At 43.1% G+C, this 25,375-nt stretch overlaps 2 protein-coding genes across 5 annotated transcripts in view; both read left to right on the forward strand.

Moving 5' to 3' along the window:
• Positions 1–431: 431 nt before the first annotated feature.
• On the forward strand, positions 432–15,809 carry necap2 (NECAP endocytosis associated 2). Its single transcript, XM_024378696.2, has 8 exons — positions 432–601; positions 6,040–6,140; positions 12,762–12,866; positions 13,039–13,120; positions 13,227–13,335; positions 13,430–13,571; positions 13,688–13,772; positions 14,730–15,809. Exons 1-8 carry the CDS (start codon positions 501–503, stop codon positions 14,767–14,769), a joined length of 765 nt encoding a protein of 254 aa, XP_024234464.1. The 5' UTR covers positions 432–500; the 3' UTR covers positions 14,770–15,809.
• A 568-nt stretch (positions 15,810–16,377) lies between these two features.
• The window catches only part of LOC112218064 (rootletin), a 42,824-nt gene continuing 33,826 nt past the window's right edge, over positions 16,378–25,375 (forward strand). For 2 of the 4 annotated variants that reach the window (XM_024378664.2, XM_024378672.2), the window contains exons 1-3: positions 21,173–21,525; positions 22,129–22,255; positions 24,138–24,283. In XM_024378664.2, the coding sequence (XP_024234432.1) occupies positions 21,472–21,525; positions 22,129–22,255; positions 24,138–24,283 (327 nt within the window). In that variant the 5' untranslated portion in view covers positions 21,173–21,471. Of the gene's footprint in view, positions 16,553–18,999; positions 19,022–21,172; positions 21,526–22,128; positions 22,256–24,137; positions 24,284–25,375 lie in introns of those variants that run through there. The other 2 variants (XM_024378677.2, XM_024378683.2) reach the window with 2 other exon arrangements.

Raw genomic sequence — 25,375 nt, forward strand, 5'->3', positions numbered from 1 at the left:
GTCCCGTCCTCCCAGGCTGCTGCCCTGTAGTAGGATCAGATAGGAACAAAGTAGTGGAATAGTGGTGAGGTTAATGGGTGCAGGGTTAGTAGGTAGAGCATTTTTATTTCATACAGTGTAATAACTGCATCCTGCGGAATAGTAGGCTGATATACAGCCAATGCAGTAGGGGGCGGCATGTACCTATAACATTTGTTTGCGGACCGCCATAATACCAAAGAAGATATGCGTGTGTTTTTATATATACATGCAATGACATTTGGAATGTCTATTCTTTTGTAAGTGTAATGTTTACAGTGCATTGTTTGTCTATTTCACTTGCTTTGGCAATGTAAACATGTGTTTCTCATGCCAATAAACCCCTTAAATTGAATTGAGAAGGTGACTGTAGTAGTCATCCTCTCCAAGAGAGGCGCTCTTGAGCTGTAAACGTTACAGTGCAGTGGGTTCATTCTCCCCCTATAGCAGTTAGAAGTTTGGAAGGTTTTTTACTTGCCAAAATGGCACTGGCAGACGACGGTAGTTACGAGTCAGTGATCTGTGTAAAGCCAGAGGTTCATGTGTACAAGATCCCACCCCGTGCCACTAACCGTGGATATCGGTGAGTTCTTTTATGGACCCCACTTTGTTGATGAACTTTCTTCTAACTACTCGTTATTAGCTAGCTTGCTAATGCGTTAGCAAATCAACATGAACAAGTGGAAACTGGATGATCCAGGAAGACAAGGTTGTTGCTAGCTAATGTTAATTTGAAAGTATTCAATTATTGAATGCATAAAATGGAGAGTAGATGAATATTGTTTCAGGGATAAAGTTTTGTATTAATTTAGTTTGCTACCTATGCAGCAAGTTAACTTTCAATATGCTGTGAGGTGGCACCTTTGTTTGGCTAGCTAACTTGCTAGCTTCTAAATAATGCTAGCCAGGTGAGTTAAGTTACCAATTAACTTTAACGAGTTAGTTAGCTATAAACCTGTAACGAGTAGTTAGACTGATATGGTTCGCTCATAGTTAACAAGTTCAAGTAGGCAAGTCTGCTTTATTTTGGAGTGTGTGCAATGCTAAATAAATCGGGACTCCCTAAAACATGCCACTTAGGTACAAGTGACTTTTCGTAAAAGGTTAGGAAAGAATTTTCGCTAACCCATATCCTTAATAGAGTACCACAATATGAGTCATAATACCCATGAAACCTAGCGGTCACACAGGGAAATGGTTCCAATATTTTTTCAACCATTAGTTTTTCCCATATGGGGATTTTAGGAACTTAAAATAAGGGCTGTGTTTTGTGTAGGCTTACCCTGGAGTGTAGTTTTGATAACTGTAAATATCTTTAGCGTGGCACCCCTTATTATCAGCATATTCAACAGTGTTTAAGAAATATTACCTTCTGTCTTGTGATCAAGCCATCAATGTTTTGTCATTATTGGTGTTGTAGAAATGTTAGCTAACGGGTTAGCAATTTGCATGTTTGACATTTCAGTGGAAATACTGAGCAAAAAAATGACCTCTTATCAGCATACGGTCCCCAGTTATTGGCCACCTTACTATTTTGCTCAATTACAAATAAATACCCACATAATTTAGTTTAAAAAACACCATCCTCGTATCCGAAGTGTTTACTAGATATTTGACTAGTTGGCTAGCCTTCCAGTAAAAAAAACAGACTTGCCTGTTAACTTTTCATTGCGTAGCCCGGTGTGCCCTCCTGTAGACACTTAAATGGTTCTTCACCAACATCTTCAGTGTCGTAACCAAATAATGTCTCTTTGTTTTACAGATTAATCTTATGTTTTGAGAAGGTAGATAACAGTTTATTACTAACATGAGTGAATCATTTAGGTAAAACATTGGATATAAAATGGTGTGGTCTGTCGCGCAGTCACATTTTACAATATACAGCATGTCCCACAAAATGTGTAATTTAATTGAGTTTTCAAAAAAGTAACTTAAACTGCAACAAATTGGTGGTCAGCTAGCTAGAAGGGTGTCTTTAGTTGCAAAACATACTGGTATTTTCCAAGCAGTTTTAAATGTTGAGCTACAAGTGATTTAATCCTCCAACCGCTAGTGTGTCTGAAGTTAGGGGGCGTCCAATGTTGGGGGAAAATTAGCTAGGACAAGGTGACTAAACAATATATTTGCCTGTATTTACCCCCCAAAAATAAATGATCATTAACTACGAATGCCAAATCAAGGCGAATATAATAATCTCTGGATTAACTAAATGTAGTAATTAATACATTGTTTAAATGTCTTTTGAATGGACAATTCTATGAACTGTCTTGTGCAAGTTTTAAATTGACAATACCTGTTAGCAAAGGTGTCAGGTAGAGATGACGTGTAGAAGCTTGCAGGGATTTGTAGTGTTGCATGATCTACTTTGATGTTAGTTACAAGGATGCCAACTAGTCACCTTTTGATGAAATTTGCCATTTTGAATCCAAAATAGGTGACCTACGTGATTTGTGTAGATCCGATGAGAAGTTTGGTGGTGGGGGGGGGGGCTTTGGATGACTACTGGCTGTATGCGAACGAGTGATGCGCGTTTGGACCAATACTGGCTGTATCCAAGGTTCACACAACAGAATACAGCACGAGACTGAAGAGAAGAGACAACCAATTTGATAGTTACATCATCAGTGCACGCTCTGGAAAGACAGCGGGGGAGTGGAAAGGAAGTTTGCCAGATAACTTACAGCAGCACGTCCCCTGAACGATAACGAAGAGGTAGGTGGACAAATGACTCAGTCTATTTTGCTAGCACAGACTGGAATGTGTTCTGGGATTCATCCAATGAAATTGAGTATACCACCTCAGTCACTGGCTTCATCAATAAGTGCATCGATGACTTCGTCCCCAAAGTGAACGTACGTGCATTTCCCAACCAGAAGCCATGGATTACAGGCAACATCCGCACCAAGCTAAAGGCTAGAGCTGCCGCTTTCAAGGAGCGGGACACTAATCCAGACGCTTATAAGAAATTCCGCTATGTCCTCAGACAAACAGGAAAATCGTCAATACAGGACTAAGCTTGAATCCTACTACACCGGCTCTGATGCTCATCTGATGTGGCAGGGCTTGAAAAATATTACGGACTACAAATGGAAAGCCAGCTGCGAGCTGCCCAGTGATGCGAGCCTACAGATGGAGGTAAATGCCTTTTTATGCTCGCTTCGAGGCAAGCAACACTGAAGCATGTATGAGATCACCAGCTCTTCTGGGCGACTGTGTGATCACGGTCTCCGTAGCTGATGTGAGTCAGACCTTTAAACAGGTCAACATTCACAAAGCTGCGGAGCCAGATGTATTACCAAGACATGTACTCTAAGCATGCTCGGACCAACTGGCAAGTGTCTTCACTGACATTTTCAACCTCTCCCTGACCGAGTCTAATACCTAATTCGCATACCGCCCCAACACATCCACAGATGACGCAGTCTCAATCGCACTACACACTGCCCTTTCCCACCTGGACAAAAGGAGCACTTGTGAGAATGCTGTTAATTGACTACAGCTCAGCGTTCAACACCATAGTGCCCACAAAGCTCATTACTAAGCTAAGGACCCAGGGACTTAACACCACACCCTACAACTGGATCCTGGAGTTACTGACCGGCCGCCCCCGGGTGGTAAAGGTAGGTAACAACACAGGAGGTCGGAGACCTGGCAGTGTGGTGCCAGGACATCTCCCTCAATGTGAGCAAGACGAAAAGGAGCTGATCATGGACTATAGGAAAAGGAGGGCCGAACAGGCCCCCCATTAACATTGAAAGGGCTGAAGTGGTGCTATCATGGTCTAAACAACAAGACAGTTGTGAAGAGGACACGACAACAGCTTTTCCCCCTCAGGAGACTGAAAAGATTTGGCACTGGTCCCTAGATCCTCAAGTTATACAGCTGCACCATCGAGAACATCCTAACCGGTTGCATCACCGCCTGGTATGGCAACTGCTCAGCTTCCAACCATAAGGCACTACAGAGGGTAGTGTGTACAGCCCAGTACATCAGTGGGGCCAAGCTTCCTGACATCCAGGACCTATATACAAGGCGGTGTCAAAGGAAGGCCCCAAAAGTTGTCAGACTCAAGTCAACCGTCATACTGTTCTCTCTGCTACCACACGGCAAGCGGTACTGGAGCGCCATGTCTAGGACCAAAAGGCTCCTTAACATCTATGGGATCAGTGTCGTCATCCCTGCGCGGGACGGTTGAGCTAACGTAGGCTAATGTGATTAGCGTGAGGTAACTAAACAAAACATCCCAGGACATAAACATATCTAAAGGCTAAGGCAGAAAGTTTAACAACAATTTAAGCTGGCTGCATTGTTCAGTAGCTATTACAGTGAAAGAATGCAATGCAATTGTTTGAGGAGAGTGCATAATTATGAACTTAAATGTATTTAAAAACCAATTAGGCACATTTGGGCAGTCTTGATACATTTTGAACAGATATGCAATGGTTCATTGGATCATTCTAAAACTTTGCACATATACTGCCGCAATCTAGTGGCCTAAATGTGTATCAATGTAAATAATCCGGGTGGCCATTTGAGTAATTGTTCAGCAGTTTTATGGACTGGGGGTAGAAGCTGTTAAGGGCTTGTAAGTATTTCACAGTGAGGTCTACACCTGTTGTATTTGGCGCATGTGACATAAGATTTGAAACATTTTGGGGGTTTACAGTTGGGACAATTAATGGACAGTTGGGTGAAACTCTCAACATTGAAATTAATAAAAGGTGACTGTACTCTAGAGAATATAGATCTAGCTATAATGGTATTACATACCTTACATAAGAACAAATTGCTTTTCACAAGAAACACTTTCCCACCTTCCTATAATGTTGCATGACTGTACCAACAGTAACAACCACTTACCAACCATGACTGACTGTCTGCATGTTTGAGCCTCTGTAGAATGTCCCGTGCTCCCAGCTAACATTTCCTGTCACATTATTTGAGAGCAGATTTGTTTGAGGTTCCTTAAGCATGCCACTTCGATACAGCTACGACTTTTTCATATCAGTTTAGTATACTTAATGTTGCAGGTAAAGTTAATTAGGTTAAGGAGTTGCCCTATTTCCCAGGGCAAATGACCTCAAGTTCAGCCTGCGTTGGTGGACTCCATTGGGCAGGTGATTTTAGATTTATTTTCTCCTGATATCAACTAATATACAAAGAATTCCAGAAGGTTAGTCATTTTGTCAGTTTTGGAAAAAGTACCTAATTGTCATACATGAGTAAAAGTAAAGATGCCTTAATAGAAAATGACTCAAGTAAAAGTCACACAGTAAAATACTACTTGAGTAAAGGTCTAAAAGTATTTGGTTGTAAATATACTAAGTATCTAAAAGTACAAGTATAAATCTTTCAATTTCCTTATGTTAAGCAAACCAGGCGGCCACATTTTAGTTTTGTTATTAATTTACGTATTGCCAGGGGCATGATCCAACTCTGACATTCATTTACAAATGCAGCATGCGTTTCGTAAGTCCGCCAGATCAGAGGCAGTAGGGATGACCAGGGATGTTGTCTTTAAGTGTGTGAATTATAGAATTTCTGTCCTGCTAAGCATTCAAAATGTAATGAGTACTTTTTGGTTTTGGTGTCAGGGATAATGTATGGCGTAAAAAGTACATTTTCTTTGGGAATGTAGTGAAGTAAAAGTTGTCAAAAATAGTAGTAGTAGTAAAGTACAGATACCCCCAAAAACGACTTAAGTAGTACTTTACACCACTGCTTTTTGGTTCCTCACCTGTGTGTAGGTGAAAAGGGTACTTAACATTTTCGTCCAAGTGATCATAATCGAGAAACCAAAAAATACTCCTGACTTCACCTTCATGTCAATCCCTGCATCCCATGCTCTTTAGAAAGAGCAAGCTACTGATGTTCTTTATGTAGCCTAAGACTCCCATTCTGTTGCATGGTTTGAGATTGCAATTATTGCATTACACAGTTTGATGGGTTTTAGTAAGCCCAAAAGCTCTGTAGCAAAGCAGTCATGACATGCAGGAAGGGTGCTTCACTTTGTTTTTGCAGAGCTGCTGACTGGAAGCTGGATGAGCCAGCATGGACTGGCAGGATGAAAATTATCTCCATAGGAAAGCTTGCCTATATCAAGCTAGAGGACAAAAACTCAGGTAACTACATCTGTCAGACTGTCATGGCTACAGCTGTTGCGCTCATGTCTGTCACGTTGTCTGCTTCATATATGCATGCACACAGTTGAAGTCGGAAGTTTACATGCACCTTGGCCAAATACATTTAAACTCAGTTTCACAATTTGACATTTATTCCTAGTAAAAATGTCCTGCCTTAGTAGGTCAGTTAGGATCACAACTTCATTTAAAGAATGTGAAATGTCAGAAAAATTGAGTAATTTATTTCAGCTTTTATTTATTTAATCACATTCTCAGTGGGTCAGAAGTTTACATACTCAATTAGTATTTGGTAGCATTGCCTTTAAATTGTTATACTTGGGGTCAAACGTTTCGGGTAGCCTTCCACAAGCTTCTCACAATAAGTTGGGTGAATTTTGGCCCATTCCTGCTGACAGAGCTGGTGTAACTTAGTCTGGTTTGTAGGCCTCCTTGCTCGCACACGCTTTTTCAGTTCTGCCCACAAATGTTCTATTGGATTGAGGTCAGGGCTTTGTGATGGCCACTCCAATACCTTGATTTTGTTATCCTTAAGCCATTTTGCCACAACTTTGAAAGTATACTGGAGTCATTGTCCATTTGGAAGACCCATTTGCGACCAAGCTTTAACTTCCTGACGGATGTTTTTTTATTTTTTATTATTTTATTTTTTTCACCTTTATTTAACCAGGTAGGCTAGTTGAGAACAAGTTCTCATTTGCAACTGCGACCTGGCCAAGATAAAGCATAGCAGTGTGAGCAGACAACAGAGTTACACATGGAATAAACAATTAACAAGTCAATAACACAGTAGAAAACAAAGGGGGAGTCTATATACAATGTGTGCAAAAGGCATGAGGAGGTAGGCGAATAATTACAATTTTGCAGATTAACACTGGAGTGATAAATGATCAGATGGTCATGTACAGGTAGAGATATTGGTGTGCAAAATAGCAGAAAAGTAAATAAATAAAAACAGTATGGGGATGAGGTAGGTGAAAATGGGTGGGCTATTTACCAATAGACTATGTGCAGCTGCAGCGATCGGTTAGCTGCTCAGATAGCTGATGTTTGAAGTTGGTGAGGGAGATAAGTCTCCAACTTCAGCGATTTTTGCAATTCATTCCAGTCACAGGCAGCAGAGTACTGGAACGAAAGGCGGCCAAATGAGGTGTTGGCTTTAGGGATGATCAGTGAGATACACCTGCTGGAGCGCGTGCTACGGATGGGTGTTGCCATCGTGACCAGTGAACTGAGATAAGGCGGAGCTTTACCTAGCATGGACTTGTAGATGACCTGGAGCCAGTGGGTCTGGCGACGAATATGTAGCGAGGGCCAGCCGACCAGAGCATACAAGTCGCAGTGGTGGGTGGTACAAGGTGCTTTAGTGACAAAACGGATGGCACTGTGATAAACTGCATCCAGTTTGCTGAGTAGAGTGTTGGAAGCCATTTTGTAGATGACATCGCCGAAGTCGAGGATCGGTAGGATAGTCAGTTTTACTAGGGTAAGCTTGGCGGCGTGAGTGAAGGAGGCTTTGTTGCGGAATAGAAAGCCGATTCTTGATTTGATTTTCGATTGGAGATGTTTGAATGAGTCTGGAAGGAGAGTTTGCAGTCTAGCCAGACACCTAGGTACTTATAGATGTCCACATATTCAAGGTCGGAACCATCCAGGGTGGTGATGCTAGTCGGGCATGCGGGTGCAGGCAGCGATCGGTTGAAAAGCATGCATTTGGTTTTACTAGCGTTTAAGAGCAGTTGGAGGCCACGGAAGGAGTGTTGTATGGCATTGAAGCTTGTTTGGAGGTTAGATAGCACAGTGTCCAATGACGGGCCGAAAGTATATAGAATGGTGTCGTCTGCGTAGAGGTGGATCAGGGAATCGCCCGCAGCAAGAGCAACATCATTGATATATACAGAGAAAAGAGTCGGCCCGAGAATTGAACCCTGTGGCACCCCCATAGAGACTGCCAGAGGACCGGACAGCATGCCCTCCGATTTGACACACTGAACTCTGTCTGCAAAGTAATTGGTGAACCAGGCAAGGCAGTCATCCGAAAAACCGAGGCTACTGAGTCTGCCGATAAGAATATGGTGATTGACAGAGTTGAAAGCCTTGGCAAGGTCGATGAAGACGGCTGCACAGTACTGTCTTTTATCGATGGCGGTTATGATATGATTTAGTACCTTGAGCGTGGCTGAGGTGCACCCGTGACCGGCTCGGAAACCAGATTGCACAGCGGAGAAGGTACGGTGTGATTCGAGATGGTCAGTGACCTGTTTGTTGACTTGGCTTTCGAAGACCTTAGATAGGCAGGGCAGGATGGATATAGGTCTGTAACAGTTTGGGTCCAGGGTGTCTCCCCCTTTGAAGAGGGGGATGACTGCGGCAGCTTTCCAATCCTTGGGGATCTCAGACGATATGAAAGAGAGGTTGAACAGGCTGGTAATAGGGGTTGCGACAATGGCGGCGGATAGTTTCAGAAATAGGGGGTCCAGATTGTCAAGCCCAGCTGATTTGTACGGGTCCAGGTTTTGCAGCTCTTTCAGAACATCTGCTATCTGGATTTGGGTAAAGGAGAACCTGGAGAGGCTTGGGCGAGGAGCTGCCGGGGGCGGAGCTGTTGGCCGAGGTTGGAGTAGCCAGGCGGAAGGCATGGCCAGCTGTTGAGAAATGCTTATTGAAGTTTTCGATAATCATGGATTTATCGGTGGTGACCGTGTTACCTAGCCTCAGTGCAGTGGGCAGCTGGGAGGAGGTGCTCTTGTTCTCCATGGACTTCAGTGTCCCAGAACTTTTTGGAGTTGGAGCTACAGGATGCAAACTTCTGCCTGAAGAAGCTGGCCTTAGCTTTCCTGACTGACTGCGTGTATTGGTTCCGGACTTCCCTGAACAGTTGCATATCACGGGGACTATTCGATGCTATTGCAGTCCGCCACAGGATGTTTTTGTGCTGGTCGAGGGCAGTCAGGTCTGGGGTGAACCAAGGACTGTATCTGTTCTTAGTTCTGCATTTTTTGAACAGAGCATGCTTATCTAAAATGGTGAGGAAGTTACTTTTAAAGAATGACCAGGCATCCCCAACTGATGGGATGAGGTCAATGTCCTTCCAGGATACCCGGGCCAGGTCGATTAGAAAGGCCTGCTCACAGAAGTGTTTTAGGGAGCGTTTGACAGTGATGAGGGGTGGTCGTTTGACTGCGGCTCCGTAGCGGATACAGGCAATGAGGCAGTGATCGCTGAGATCCTGGTTGAAGACAGCGGAGGTGTATTTGGAGGGCCAGTTGGTCGGGATGACGTCTATGAGGGTGCCCTTTTTTACAGAGTTAGGGTTGTACCTGGTGGGTTCCTTGATGATTTGTGTGAGATTGAGGGCATCTAGCTTAGATTGTAGGACTGGCGGGGTGTTAAGCATATCCCAGTTTAGGTCACCTAACAGAACAAACTCTGAGGCTAGATGGGGGGCGATCAATTCACAAATGGTGTCCAGGGCACAGCTGGGAGCTGAGGGGGGTCGGTAGCAGGCGGCAACAGTGAGAGACTTATTTCTGGAGAGAGTAATTTTCAAAATTAGTAGTTCGAACTGTTTGGGTATGGACCTGGAAAGTATGACATTACTTTGCAGGCTCTCTCTGCAGTAGACTGCAACTCCTCCCCCTTTGGCAGTTCTATCTTGACGGAAGATGTTATAGTTGGGTATGGAAATCTGAATTTTTGGTGGCCTTCCTGAGCCAGGATTCAGACACAGCAAGGACATCAGGGTTAGCAGAGTGTGCTAGAGCAGTGAGTAAAACAAACTTAGGGAGGAGGCTTCTGATGTTGCCATGCATGAAACCAAGGCTTTTCGATCACAGAAGTCAACAAATGAGGGTGCCTGGGGACATGCAGGGCCTGGGTTTACCTCCACATCACCCGCGGAACAGAGAAGGAGTAGTATGAGGGTGCGGCTAAAGGCTATCAAAACTGGTCGCCTAGAGTGTTGGGGACAGAGAATAAGAGGAGCAGGTTTCTGGGCATGGTAGAATATATTCAGGGCATAATGCGCAGACAGGGGTATGGTGGGGTGCGGGTACAGCGGAGGTAAGCCCAGGCACTGGGTGATGATGAGAGGGTTGTATCTCTGGACATGCTGGTTGTAATGGGTGAGGTCACCGCATGTGTGGGAGGTGGGACAAAGGAGTTATCAGGGGTATGAAGAGTAGAACTAGGGGCTCCATTGTGAACTAAAACAATGATAACTAACCTGAACAACAGTATACAAGGCATATTGACATTTGAGAGAGACATACAGCGAGGCATACAGTAATCACAGGTGTTGAATTGGGAAAGCTAGCTAAAACAGTAGGTGAGACAACAGCTAATCAGCTAGCACAACAACAGCAGGTAGAATGGCGTTGACTAGGCAATGGGGCCGACAGATAAAACATAAACAAGCAGAATGGAGTACCGCGATTAATGGACAGTCCAGCGTGCATCAGCTATGTAGCCAAGTGATCAGTGTCCAGGGGGCAGCGGTGGATGGGGCAGGGAAGCTGGACTGGCGAGTGTTATCCAGGTTGAAAAAAAAAATAACAATGACTAAATAGCTTGTAGCTAGTTAGCTGGTTAGCTTCTGGGGGTTCTTGAGTGTGTTTTAAAAATAATAGCGATTCCGTATCACATTGGGCGAGGCAGGTTTCCGGAAAGGTATAAACAAATTAAAAATCAAAAAGAGAGAAAGTAAATATGGGTCCAGTGAGTGTTTGGGACGCGGCGATTCAGACGGTTAGCAGGCCTGTGCTAACAAGCTAACAGTTCGTAGGCCCGGGCTAAACAAGGTAGCAGTTAGCGGACCGGAGCTAGACAAGCTAGCAGTTAGCAGGCCGAATTAGCAAGCAGGGAGATAGCGAGGGCTAGAGAGTTAGCCTTTGGGGGACGTCGCGATGGGGTGAGTCTGTTAATTCCTCTTCATGCGGTGACATCGATAGACCGGTCGTGGGCCCGGGTATAGTAGCCCAGGAGTATGCTACGGTGGTAGCACAGGTGCGCTGGCCGGGCTAGCTTCACGCTAAGTGTGTGGAAACGCTAGCCAGGAGTAATCATCCGGGGTTGCGGTTTAGCTAGATAGCTAGTTGTGAAGATCCAGCTGAAAAATGTTCCGTTTGCGGTGGGAATCCGGGGATGAATCCGGGGATGAAAAATAAATAGGTCCGTTATGCTCTGGTTAGAGTCGCGTTGTTCGAACTGGCGAGAGCTTTCCGGGCTAAAGGTTAGCTGATGACCGCTAGCATAGCTGGTGGTTAGCTGGCTAGCTTCAGTTGAGGGGTTCCGGTTCCGAAGTAAATATAAATACTTTAGGAAAAATAGCTACATTGGGTGAGGCGGGTTGCAGGAGAGTATTTGGAAGCTTAGGTTTAGCAAAATGTTTTTAAAGAGATATGCGAAGAAAAATATGTAAAAAAAGAAACGATATATACAAGGGACACGACGCGACAGGACGACTTACTGCTACGCCATCTTGGAGCCATCTTGGAGTTTTGAGATGTTGCTTCAAAATATCCACGTAATTTTCCCTCCTTATGATGCCATCTATTTTGTGAAGTGCAGCACAGCACCCCCACAACATGATGTTGCCACCCCCGTGCTTCACGGTTGGAATGGTGTTCTTCGGCTTGCAAGCATCCCCTTTTTCCTCCAAACATAGCGATGGTCATTAAGGCCAAACAGTTAGATTTCTGTTTTATCAGACCAGAGGACATTTCTCCAAAAAGTACGATATTTGTCCCCATGTGCAGTTGCCAACCATAGTCTGGCTTTTTTTAATGGTGGTTTTGGAGCAGTGGTTTCTTACTTGCTGAGCGTCCATTCAGGTTATGTCGATATAGGATTAATTTTACTGTGGATATAGATACTTTTGTACCAGTTTCCTCCGGTATCTTCACAAGGTCCTTTGCTGCTGCTCTGGAATTGATTTGCACTTTTCGCACCAAAGTACGTTCATCTCTTAGGAGACAGAACGCATCTCTTTCCTGAGCAGTATGACGGCTACGTGGTCCCATGGTGTTTATACTTGCGTACTATTGTTTGTACAGATGAACATGGTACCTTCAGGCGTTTGGAAATTGCTCCCAAGGATGAACCAGACTTGTGGAGGTCTAAAAAAAAAAAAAAAAAGAGTGAGTTTTTTGCTGATTTCTTTTGGTTTTCCCATGATGTCAAGCAAAGAGGCACAGAGTTTGAAGGTAGGCCTTGAAATGCATCCATAGGTACACCTCCAAATGACTCAAATTATGTCAATTAGCGTAACAGAAGCTTCTAAAGACATTACACCCTTTTCTGGAATTTTCCAAGTTGTTTAAAGGCAGTCAATTTAGTGTATATGAACTTCTGACCCACTGGAATTGTGATACAGTGAAATAATCTGTCTATAAACAATTGTTAGCAAAATGACTTGTCATGCACAAAGATGTCCTAACCGACTTGCCAAAACTATAGTTTGTTAACAAGAAGTTTGTGGAGTGGTTGAAAAACGAGTTTTAATGACTCCAACCTAAGTGTATGTAAACTTCCGACTTCAACTGTATATAGATATGTATCTCATGATTTCCAGCTTTTAGTCTAACTGAATTCTGTATTTCTTAGGAGAGTTGTTTGCCCAAGCCCCAGTGGAGCAGTATCCTGGATGTGTGGTGGAGGCAGTCACAGATTCCAGCAGATACTTTGTGGTTCGGATAGAGGACGGCAATGGTAAGATGCCATCACAATCAGAAAGACACCAGCAGAAATGCATCACCATGCAACCTGATATGCTGAAAAAATATATATATTTTGGGCAAAAAAATCCATTGTAGTTTGAAAGGTTAATTGCAATACAGTATTCTAGCTAGTACATCGGTCTTCTCATGCACTTTTTTTAAAGGACGACATGCATTTATCGGCCTGGGGTTTGCTGATCGTGGGGACTCCTTTGACTTCAATGTAGCTCTTCAAGATCACTTCAAGTGAGTCAACCTCTCATGTCGATCCTCTCTTTGGTTTTGGCATCAACATCCATTTTTACATTGGAACATTACGTACAATCTAACAAATCTGCCCCTTTTTCTACAGGTGGGTAAAACAGGAAGGTGAGCTGGCGAAAGAGGAAGCATCTCAGAGCACAGCACCCAAACTGGACCTTGGCTTTAAAGACGGACAGACTATCAAGATCAGCATTGGGGTGAGCATAAATGGTGGAATGAGGAAAAACAAAAATGGGATGAAGAAAAGGTGATACGGACATGCTAAGAAGAGAGGGATTTTCTTTGTCTTAGAACATAAAGAAGAAGGATCCAGGTGCCAAGTCTAGGCCCATGGGCAGTGGCCTTCTCCTTCCTCCACCAATGGCTAAGGGTGCAGTCCTTGTATCCCCTCCTGGAGGCCAGCAATCACCTCCACCTACGCAGTCTAACACAGGTAACCTCATTAGGCTATAGAGCTCAATGACCCAATGTTCCATTTACCACTGCTCAAGCACATGTTAACATGGATAATTCTAAATCTACTTTTTGTTTTTATCCCACCCCCTCCAGCCTCTCTTTTAGATTTTGGAGGCCCGGTCCCTGCCGCCCTACCCACTGCAGACCTGTGGGGAGACTTCACAGCAGCTGGTGCCAGGTCAGTCTTAGAGCTAATGGTTTAGACCAGAGATGGGCAACTTTGATGGGCGTGGAGGCCACACAAATCAGAACTCATGATGGGCCGCAGTTGTTCGCAATTCTGCGTACACAAACAGCTAATTTCCTGTAATTATACACATTTTGCCATAGGGTGGTGGGAAATGTTTGCAGTTTTTAGTATTATATCTGAGTGAGACAAACAAAATCAATGGGGTTTCCCCCCGATGGTAATTTGACTATGATAACAAGTTTAGATAGCTGGCTGCAAAATTCACTCAGCAATCGGACTTTGTTTTTAGCTGACATGGGCTAATTGACTGACTCATAACAAAAGAAACTGCTGATGCACAACCAAATTTCGAAATCGCACTTTGTGTATTCTACTATTCTGTTACCCTTTTTGTATTTATTTAACTAGGCAAGTACGTTAAGAACAAATTCTTATTTACAAATGACGGCCTACCCTGACCTCCCCTAACCCGGATGATGCTGGGCCAATTGTGCTCCCGAGTGACGCAGCGGTCTAAGGTACTGCATCTAAGCGCTAGAGGCGTAACTGTAGACCCTGGTTCGCAGCCCGGAATCTAACCAGGGTCTACAGTTACGCCTCTAGCGCTTAGATGCAGTACCTTAGACCGCTGCGTCACTCGGGAGCCATAAATTACTTGGGAGCCACCATTACTGTACTATTGTGTATTCTACTATTCTAACTGGCAACAGTAAGTTAAGACCCCGACTGAGGAAGTTGGCAGGCCTTATGCATGGTGTTGTGGCAAGGGAAACTGACTAGAGATCACAGGGTTACTAGCTCAAATCCCTGATGAGTTTAACTCTCTCATCCCATTGGGTGAAGCTTTTAAACAGTTTGATGGGGGGGGCCATATATCAACATTTTGTCATCCATTCATGTTGTTAACCTCCTCACATTCACACATCATCCTCTCCCTCACCACAGCTCCAGTCAAGACACTGCTAAAGGATGGGTGCAGTTTTAGCTGTGAGATGGACTACACACACAGGCTCCTAACATTCCCTGGACAGAATGATTGTGAGAAATTAAATGTGGGGAGCTCAGTCAACTGACAGGTTGCTTGGCACAAATGATGCTCTACGTTACATACTCATTGTTTGCCTACACAAATGTATAGATTCAAACTGTCACAAGTCAGTGATTGACCAGCACGTCCTTTTTAGATAAAGACAATATTACTATTTTTAGATACTTTAACTATGCAGTCAGAAGTGACCCTTCATGTTGTTGCTGATCAAGTATGTATTCTTTTTCTGTCACTCTGACCACCTGAAAATTATGCATTCCATGTTAATGACACCTTCAGGTGGTCTACTCATCTCTATGTCCCTCCCTCAATTTCTCTCCATTTTACACAAATCTGGATGTCAACCTTTCTCCTCATAACTGTCATCTGACCCTTCACCTTACACTACTCCTCGCTACAGCCCAGTACCATCATCTCGTTGAGTCATCCAACATGATTAGGTGTAAAGTTTAGTATTTCTATGCCTTATTTGTTGTTGAATAGGGTGAATATTTTGTTTTTATGTTCAAGTGTAACTTGTCACTCTTATGAAGGACAGGTGTATGTCTGTCATTTTACAAGGTTGGGAGTTGTCTACTTCAATGTTGCTTTCCAACCTCTTTCAAACTGTACTCTTGGCTTAAGAGAACGTATAGTATCTGTTCATATCAGTCTATCTTGGGCAGCCAGATCAAACCAATGTCTAGTTTGGATTTTGGTTAATATGTGGTGGTAGGTTGGAGAAAGGCAACATTGACAATTATTTTATTTGTTTACATAGCATATCATGTATCTTTAGCTACCTTTCCTGTTCCTTTTTGTTGAGTGGCCTTTGTCAACCCATACTTTACCCTAATAGTGCCTTTCAGCGATCGGACAGTTGGATGTTTGAGCAAATATTTGTCACAAATTAAAGCCAAAAGTGCCTTTTACGCAAATCAAAATCACCTGTATAAAATGTAAAGCAACACTATTGTAAATAAACCATTTGTTGTTCATTTTTTCCTTTTCTGTTTTCATTGTCAGGTTGACTTCCCACTATACAGGTAAGGAAACAGTGGTAAGCGTGTTTAACAGGTAGTTATTTTGACTTTAGGCTAGGTCTGTCTCCTTTGTTTCCTCTCCATGACTAGTGTTTGTTTGGTGAAGTATGACTGACACAAGCCTCTCCGCAAACGTTTTGCTTCAGTGTACAAGAGAAGGAAATATGCCAGTGAACGTCATCTGACACCAGAATTCAGGAATTCATTGTTTTATTAAGGTGTTAAGACTGCTTGGACTGAAACTGTCACTGGTAACTGGAGAAGGTGCCAGGGTGAGTAGTGGGTATTAAAATATATATATTAGATTAAATGTACCATATTCTAAGCATTTACTTTTTAGATAAAGTTGTTAGCCTAATAATGACGGCAACATGTGGCACATACAACAGTACTTTTCTACAAAACATTGGGCTATCGCTCTTAATATTTGCTTGGCCCTAGAAGACATTGCTCATGATTTACTGGACTTAATAGACTTTCATGCTTATGGTACAGTACAGTGCCGATCTCGGGTATCAAGTCCCTCCCCGGAAAGGGTTTGGGGGAGAGCTGGAAGCAAATCGACGTCAGCAGCATATTGCTGCAAGTTGGCTAACTAGTCTAGTAAAACATCTAAAATCCGAAACGGTAGTCCAAGTATCCTGCTCTCGAATACGAATGGAGTTGACAACTATGCACTCAACCCTTATTCATTCTAGGTAAGGTAATGGCACTCGTTTTAATGGGCTGTGATTTTGGAAAGGAAGTGGTGAATGTCCTTCGCAGAGTATCGGCTACTCTGTTTATTACGGGAAACGAAAGGAAATACTATCTATTTTCACTGGATGTCAGCGTTTAATTGGGACCATCTTCTATAAATACAGAGAAGCGCTAAGGCGGCATATGGCCTCCATGAAGGCAGGCAGATGCAACCGTATTGGTGATGCGATTTTAATGCACGACATGTTTACGTACCCGTCGTGCACGCAGGATCATCACATTTGTCACTGAAATTGTGTTTTGGAAATTCATGTATTCTGCAACAATGTTGCCGGTTAACAAGCAATAGGCGTGTTTTGCGAATGCGATGATTAACGCCAGCCTACTGATGTTACACTCTGGGTGACCTAACTTCTCGCTTTGCAACATTGTTTCCAAGTTTTTTTTAACGTTGACTGGGCGCGTCAGTGGGGTGGGGGCATTGTTGTGGTTGGTCACGGAAGTCTGGGTTTCATCAAATCAAAAGTTTATTGGTCGTGTACACAGATTTGCAGGTGCTGCGAAATGCTTGTGTTTTCTAGCTCCAACAGTGCAGTAATATCTACCAATACACACAATCCCATTAAGAAATATTAACGTCATAGTCAACATAGCTACAAGAACTAACGCAAAAATCATGCAGTACACTCAGCGTGACAATAACTTAATAAAACCAGAAGTTTACCTTGACTTGGAAGAGTTCCCGTGTTGGATGGCCATAGCCAGCTTGCTAACATAGCATCCCTCTGTGACAAAACTGCATATTTTAGTGGCCTTTTATCAACCCCAGCACAAGGTGCACCTGTTTAATGATCTATGCCACACCCGTCAGGTGGATGGATCATCTTGGCAAAATAGAAATTCTCACTAACAGGGATGTAAACAAATTTGTGCACGAAATTTGCTTATAGTGCGCATAGAAAATTTCTTCAATCTGTGACCAACACTTTACATGTTGCTTTTATATTTTTGTTCAGGGATATAATGCTGTGTATAGACAGTATATTAATATATAGGGGTGTACAGCAGTAGTTATAGGATGAGCCATCACTACAACATATACATATAAAGTGGGTAAAACAGTTTATATATTTTTTTTAATTGGGGTGGATCAGCTTAGTATAGCGGAAAGATTGTTGCTTCCATCAGTGTAATTGTCTTTTTTTTGGTAAATATATACGTACAAACATATGCATACGTAAACATTTATACATATACATACAGTGGGGAGAACAAGTAGTTGAGACACTGCTGATTTTGCAGGTTTTCCTACTTAAAAAGCATGTAGAGGTATTTTATCAGAGGTACACTTCAACTGTGAGAGACAGAATCTAAAACAAAAATCCAGAAAATCACATTCTATGATTTAAGTAATTAATTAGCATTTTATTGCATGACATAAGTATTTGTGTGTGGTACAGAAACCTTTGTTTGCAATTACAGAGATCATACGTTTCCTGTAGTTCTTGACCAGGTTTGAACACACTGCAGCAGGGATTTTGGCCCACTCCTCCATACAGACCTTCTCCAGATCCTTCAGGTTTCGGGGCTGTCGCTGGGCAATACGGACTTTCAGCTCCCTCCAAAGATTTTCTTTTGGGTTCAGGTCTGGAGACTGGCTAGGCCACTCCAGGACCTCCTTAAGTTGCCCTGGCTGTGTGTTTTGGGTCGTTGTCATGCTGGAAGACCCAGCCACGACCCATCTTCAATGCTCTTACTGAGGGAAGGAGGGTGTTGGCCAAGATCTTGCGATACATGGCCCCATCCATCCTCCCCTAAATACGGTGCAGTCGTCCTGTCCCCTTTGCAGAAATGTTCTTTGAGACTGTGGTCCCAGCTCTCTTCAGGTCATTGACCAGGTCCTGCCGTGTAGTCCTGGGCTGATCCCTCATCTTCCTCATGATCATTGATGCCCCACGAGGTGAGATCTTGCATGGAGCCCCAGACTGAGGGTGATTGACCGTCATCTTGAACTTCTTCCATTTTCTAATAATTGTGCCAACAGTTGTTGCCTTCTCACCAAGCTGCTTGCCTATTGTCCTGTAGCCCATCCCAGCCTTGTGCAGATCTACAATTTTATCCCTGATGTCCTTAAACAGCTCTTTGGTCTTGGCCATTGTGGAGAGGTTGGAGTCTGTTTGATTGAGTGTGTGGACAGGTGTCTTTTATACAGGTAACGAGTTCAAACAGGTGCTGTTAATACAGCTAATGAGTGGAGAACAGGAGGGCTTCTTAAAGAAAAACTAACAGGTCTGTGAGAGCTGGAATTCTTACTGGTTGGTAGGTGATCAAATACTTATGTCATGCAATAAAATGCTAATTAATTACTTAAAAATCATACAATGTGATTTTCTGGATTTTTGTTTTAGATCCCGTCTCTCACAGTTGAAGTGTACCTATGATAACAATGACAGACCTCTACATGCTTTGTAAGTAGGAAAACCTTCAAAATCGGCAGTGTATCAAATACTTGTTTTCCCCACTGTACATACATACCTATATACAGTGGGGCAAAAAGTATTTAGTATGTAATATTCCCCAAAAGACTATCTTAATTTATATATTCACAATAATAATAGTTAGTATTAGTCGTTTGTAATTCTGCCTGACCACAATTTATTTATCCTTTATAGCAGAACAGCTTACATTTGTAGAATGCAAAGACTACTCTTGCTCGCTCTAGTTTAGATATCACTGTACAGTATTACATAGACATTCCAGGGGTTACAGCAGAGAGTTTGGCTATAACTGACAAATGAATGAATCCTTATAGCCTACGGGTAGCCTAGACATGCTTTACCAGAGGACAGAAAACAGACCCACACCCAGATTCATTACACAGGTTAAACCTGTCTGAGCTATAATAGGCTAGGCCTAGTTTGCTAACTTGCTTATTATTACAGTACTGGTAATTGCATGGTAATAGGATCACTTAGGGCCTGGAGTTTTTACTCTCATGACCTGACCAGGAAAAATTGTGGGGCCTTTGTTGTAGACCTTAAGATATGCTTTATGATTAACCTAAGGTTATGTTTCCAAGTTAACTTATTCACAAAGATTCAAATGCTGATCTTGCATGCTCAAAAAAGTATCTATTACCCTTGCTTCTATGCAATGCAGCTCTGCCAGGACACCACAAGAGGGCCCTTAACCCAAAACAAACCCTAAAAACTGAATGTTGGGCTGTAATATTTAACATTGTCCGAATTTACAGTAGTTATGTGGAGAATAAAATGTCTCAATATTTTATGCACACCTTTCAAAATGACAACATGCTGAAGGTTGTGGAGGTGTGGTCAAGGCTGAGCTTTGTGAATAGAGGGGTCTGTTATTGACATTCTGAGTCCCTCTCTTTTGTAGTCATGTCTGTTACCATGGTAATTCAAGCATTGAAGTGGTGTGGCAGGCACAGTGATCAAGCTGGGCCCCCAGATACTGAAAAGGGGAACACATTTGTTCTGCTTTTCCTTCCTTGTTGTTCATGTGTTGTAACATTATAAACAGTGACCGACATGTAGTCACTGTCACCAAATATCCCATTTACAGAGGGGTGTAGGGATCATGGATGCCCCTTAACGTGGCCACCCTCATCATTATTCATACTGTGTAGCCTCACAACACTTCCTTGTCTAATTCTATATGACAGAAGAAAGTACTGTATGTCACTAATAGGCCTGATGAAAGGACACACAGACTTCTTAAAGGTCCAATACAGCTGTTTTTATCTCAATATCAAATAATTTCTGTTTAACAAGTATGTACCCTACTGTGATTGTGTCTTTTTGACCAATTTAATTTAAAACAAAAATAGCTTCTTTAAAAATCCCAGTAAGTTTCTGAGGAGTATTTATGTCTGGGAATAAAGCCCTTTTGTGGGGAAAGACTCATTCTGATTGGCCCAGTGGGGAGCCAGGCCCAGGCCCAGCCAATCAGAATTATTTTTCTTTTTTGTGAAGCTATTGTGTCTTTTTGACCATTTTAATTGGCTTCACCCCTGCACAGTCATGTGAAATCCATAGATTAGGGTCTAATGAATTTATTTCAGTTGACTGATTTCCTTATATGAACTGTAACTCAGTAAAATCTTTAATTGTTGCATTTATATTTTTGTACTGTATAGTTATTGGCAGAGAAGTCTCTTTCTTATTGATCTATTAACTAATTCACCCCCTGCTGATGTCACCAGGCAGGCCAGAACTCCATTCCACCAAAACTTCTCAAACAGCTTTTACACCAAGGGCATTATAATCAATTTCACAGTATTATTCCAACCTCATAGTTTTGAAATATATCACGTTTTTGTCTGCACTGGGCCTTGAAAAACCCGTACAAAGCACATCCTGCAGGCACTGTGAAATTTGTGCGGCCTACAAATTTCCTCAACATTTTGTTGATAACCACTAACATTTGCAGCAGATTTGTTTTATCCAATAACAATTTATTTAGTTAGCCCTACACTCAACTGCAAAAAAATATCTAATTAAACTGCATGGGTGGCCAGGCAAAGAATGCAAACGGAAGCGCTCCTCGGGAGGGAGGGAGGGTTTAAAGTCTGCTAATCCCCCTGTCCTCAATCTTTCCGACAGTTCTGGAGAGAAGGACCGAGCAGGGCAGTCACCTGTGGGATGTGTAAAAAATCCTGAGATTACAGCAAACTATCACAACGTTCTGGACTGTCTGTACAGCATACATATGCTTTTATTTTTATAGTTGCTAATGTGTCGTTAATTTAGATAAGCATTTACTCGCGTGCATCCGTTAATTGCGATCTACATCGAACGGTTAATCCTATTTGATAACGCTCCCAGCGCACGGGACTGGAGCGACAAACGTTTATTTTTCAGGCCTGAAGATATTGCTGTTATTGAGATATTCCTCAATGAGCGACACAGAGAATTCCAACACGGATTCCAAATTGGAATCTGTCATACAGGTGATGTCATGGCCAGTGCATGATTGCACTTTGATTTATCGTTCTTTTTTATAGTGAATTGGTATTCTCCTGTAAATAATTGATTTACAGAAATATCAATATGCCACCAATATGTTATAATTATGTAGGCTAGTTGTAATTACAGTAGACTTCTTCACTGGGGATGCTGATGGTTTAACACTTCGACAGAGATGCCATACATTCTGCTCTATGTTGTGTGCTGAAACTGTTTACGTGCACTCTGCAGAGTGTGAGGTCAGTGTTCTATTCTGAACACAGCTCTGTGGTAGACAGGAGTGACTGCTGAGACACCACCTGTCCTCATGGCACTGTGCACTGCAGGGCCCTGAGCTTTAGTCTGTCTCTGAGGACATGAACTCACAAATAAGATAAGGATTGCAGAAAGGGTAATCAAATGGAAATTGGAGATTTTATTTGTCAAAAGTGTCCACATCCAACAGGATAATCAAAGTAGCCTCACACAATACTAGTAGGTGGCTGCAACAGCTGTTATCCTATCTTCAATGTACATGCTCTCTCGCTTTCTCTCCCCCTAACTCTCCTTTCTCCAATATAAATGCTTCTGTGTCTGTTTTCTACCAGAGGCTGGAGGAGAGTGTGTTGTCTGAAGAGAAGAGGCTGACAGTCCGAGGCGCCTCCCCTGAAGACCCACCTACGTGTTTACCTGCACGAGTCAGAGAGATCGTTACCAAGAACCTCAACGAGAGCCGTGAGTGGGATAGAGATAAAAACTGCTGAACAGTTCATCAAATATCTACCCTGACTATTTGCATTGACCTGCTTTTTATTTGCACCGGCTCTATGCACACTTACTGTACTCTACCCACACACTTACTGTACTCTACCCACACACTTACTGTACTCTACCCACACACTCACTGTACTCTACCCACACACTTACTGTACTCTACCCACACACTCACTGTACTCTACCCACACACTTACTGTACTCTACCCACACACTTACTGTACTCTACCCACACACTCACTGTACTCTACCCACACACTTAATGTACTCTACCCACACACTTACTGTACTCTACCCACACACTCACTGGACTCTACCCACACACTCACTGTACTCTACCCACACACTCACTGGACTCTACCCACACACTCACTGGACTCTACCCACACACTCACTGTACTCTACCCACACACTCACTGGACTCTACCCACACACTCACTGTACTCTACCCACACACTCACTGGACTCTACCCACACACTCACTGTACTCTACCCACACACTCACTGTACTCTACCCACACACTTACTGTACTCTACCCACACACTTACTGTACTCTACCCACACACTCACTGGACTCTACCCACACACTCACTGTACTCTACCCACACACTCACTGGACTCTACCCACACACTAACTGTACTCTACCCACACACTCACTGGACTCTACCCACACACTCACTGTACTCTACCCACACACTCACTGGACTCTACCCACACACTCACTGTACTCTACCCACACACTCACTGGACTCTACCCACACACTCACTGTACTCTACCCACACACTCACTGTACTCTACCCACACACTCACTGGACTCTACCCACACACTCACTGTACTCTACCCACACACTCACTGTACTCTACCCACACACTCACTGGACTCTACCCACACACTCACTGTACTCTACCCACACACTCACTGGACTCTACCCACACACTCACTGTACTCTACCCACACACTCACTGTACTCTACCCACACACTCACTGGACTCTACCCACACACTCACTGGACTCTACCCACACACTCACTGGACTCTACCCACACACTCACTGTACTCTACCCACACACTTACTGTACTCTACCCACACACTTACTGTACTCTACCCACACACTTACTGTACTCTACCCACACACTCACTGTACTCTACCCACACACTTACTGTACTCTACCCACACACTCACTGTACTCTACCCACACACTCACTGGACTCTACCCACACACTCACTGCACTCTACCCACACACTCACTGGACTCTACCCACACACTCACTGGACTCTACCCACACACTCACTGGACTCTACCCACACACTCACTGGACTCTACCCACACACTCACACATACTATACAGTCACAATTCAACACACACACTACATACTCTCACACACACAAAACACACTCACATGTAGACACACTGTCACATATGCTGCTGCTACTCTGTTTATTATCTATACTGATCGCCTAGTCACTTTACCCCTACCTACATGTACATATTACCTCCACTACTTTGTCCCCCTGCACATTGACTCGGTACCGGTGCTCCTTGTATATGGTCTCGTTATTGTTATTGTTATTTTGTGTTACTATTTCCAAAACATTTTTTTTACATATTTCTCATCATTTTTAACTCTGCATTGTTGGGAAAGGGCTTGTAAGTCAGCATTTCATGCTAAAGTCTACACTTGATGTATTTGGCGCATGTGACAAATATGATTTGAATTGAGTGTCCAAAAAATCACAGATGTTTTCAAAGTAGTGTCCTGAATATTGAATGAAGTGCTGTGCTCTTCATTAACACAAGTGGTTGTCTGCGCCTCTCTCTTTCCCCTCCCCACCCCAGCACCAGGAGCCATGTCCTCCGTGATGTCTGTCCAAGAGGAGAACCGGGTGCTGCAGGTAGAGCTGGGAAGGCTGGAGGATCTGCTGGCCCATAGCAGGGCCGACCGAGATGAGCTGGCTATCAAATACAGCGCCATCAGCGAGAGGGTAAGAGACAGAGAAGAGAAGGCAGGAAAAAGAGATTGAGTGGAGGGGGAGGGAGGGAGGGAGGGAGGGAGGGAGGGAGGGAACAGTAAGTAAAAGATCAAATTTGATTATCCAGGAAAAGATAACAGGATTAGATGTGAAGTATATAAGTAAATGGAGGTTGAGAGAGGGAGAATGAATGCATTTGTTGTAGTACTACACTAACCTGGTTGCTAGAGAAAAATATGTGGTGGGTTTAAATTCTTGACCCACCAATGTAGTCTGAAATCTTTCCCATAGAGGACTAGTCAGAGGAGTTGCCATACACCAAACACTAAAGACAAAGTAGGCCACAGAGGGGAATTCCGTAGGGGCATTTGACAGACACATATAAGGAATACCAATGTACCCCTATCTCAATTCTCCTTTTACTATTTTCTTTGTCTGCTTGGAAGAGTTTTGTCTGTCTCCTTGGTTACGGGACTGGAATGAAGTGAAGTGGCATGTTGCTATGGCGTTCGTCACCCCTGGTGATTGTAAACAGAGGCTTCAGAGGGGAGGAGAGGGGGGGATCAGGCCAGAGTGGGCGGGCTCAGTAGTATGGAGTTAGAATTTAGCCTAACTAAATGTGGTTGTACATTCAAGATTGTCAGCTCTAAAACAAACTGGAAATATCTTTGATATTATGTTACCTATGTTACCTTTGATCTTCAGATGTTCTTCAAATGGTGATTCAGATAACCAGCAGTTAAAATGACTCTTCTGACAAATGAAACTGATGTAAATGTAATGCTAAAATCCAACATCCAGGCTACTATAACATGAATCCACATCAGTGCTTTATGGCTAAATTGTAGAATACAGAGAGGCTTATCTGTATAGACCCAGTTGTTGAGACCTACAGAGGTTCCTATGGAGACAGGTTTGTGTTTACTGTGGTGTTCTCCATGGAGAAGCCCTGAACATTCATTACAGTGCTGTTTACAACTCTCCTCAATCACAGAGCCCTCTGAGAAACCATTTTGGTCAGATACGGGTAGGTAGATGTAACTACCTTGCACCATGCAATAATTCTGAATTTATAACATAGAATTATGGTAAAACATTTCAGCA

This window comes from Oncorhynchus tshawytscha, linkage group LG02 (genome assembly GCF_018296145.1).
Source record: "Oncorhynchus tshawytscha isolate Ot180627B linkage group LG02, Otsh_v2.0, whole genome shotgun sequence".
Classification (NCBI taxonomy): Eukaryota; Metazoa; Chordata; class Actinopteri; order Salmoniformes; family Salmonidae; genus Oncorhynchus; species Oncorhynchus tshawytscha.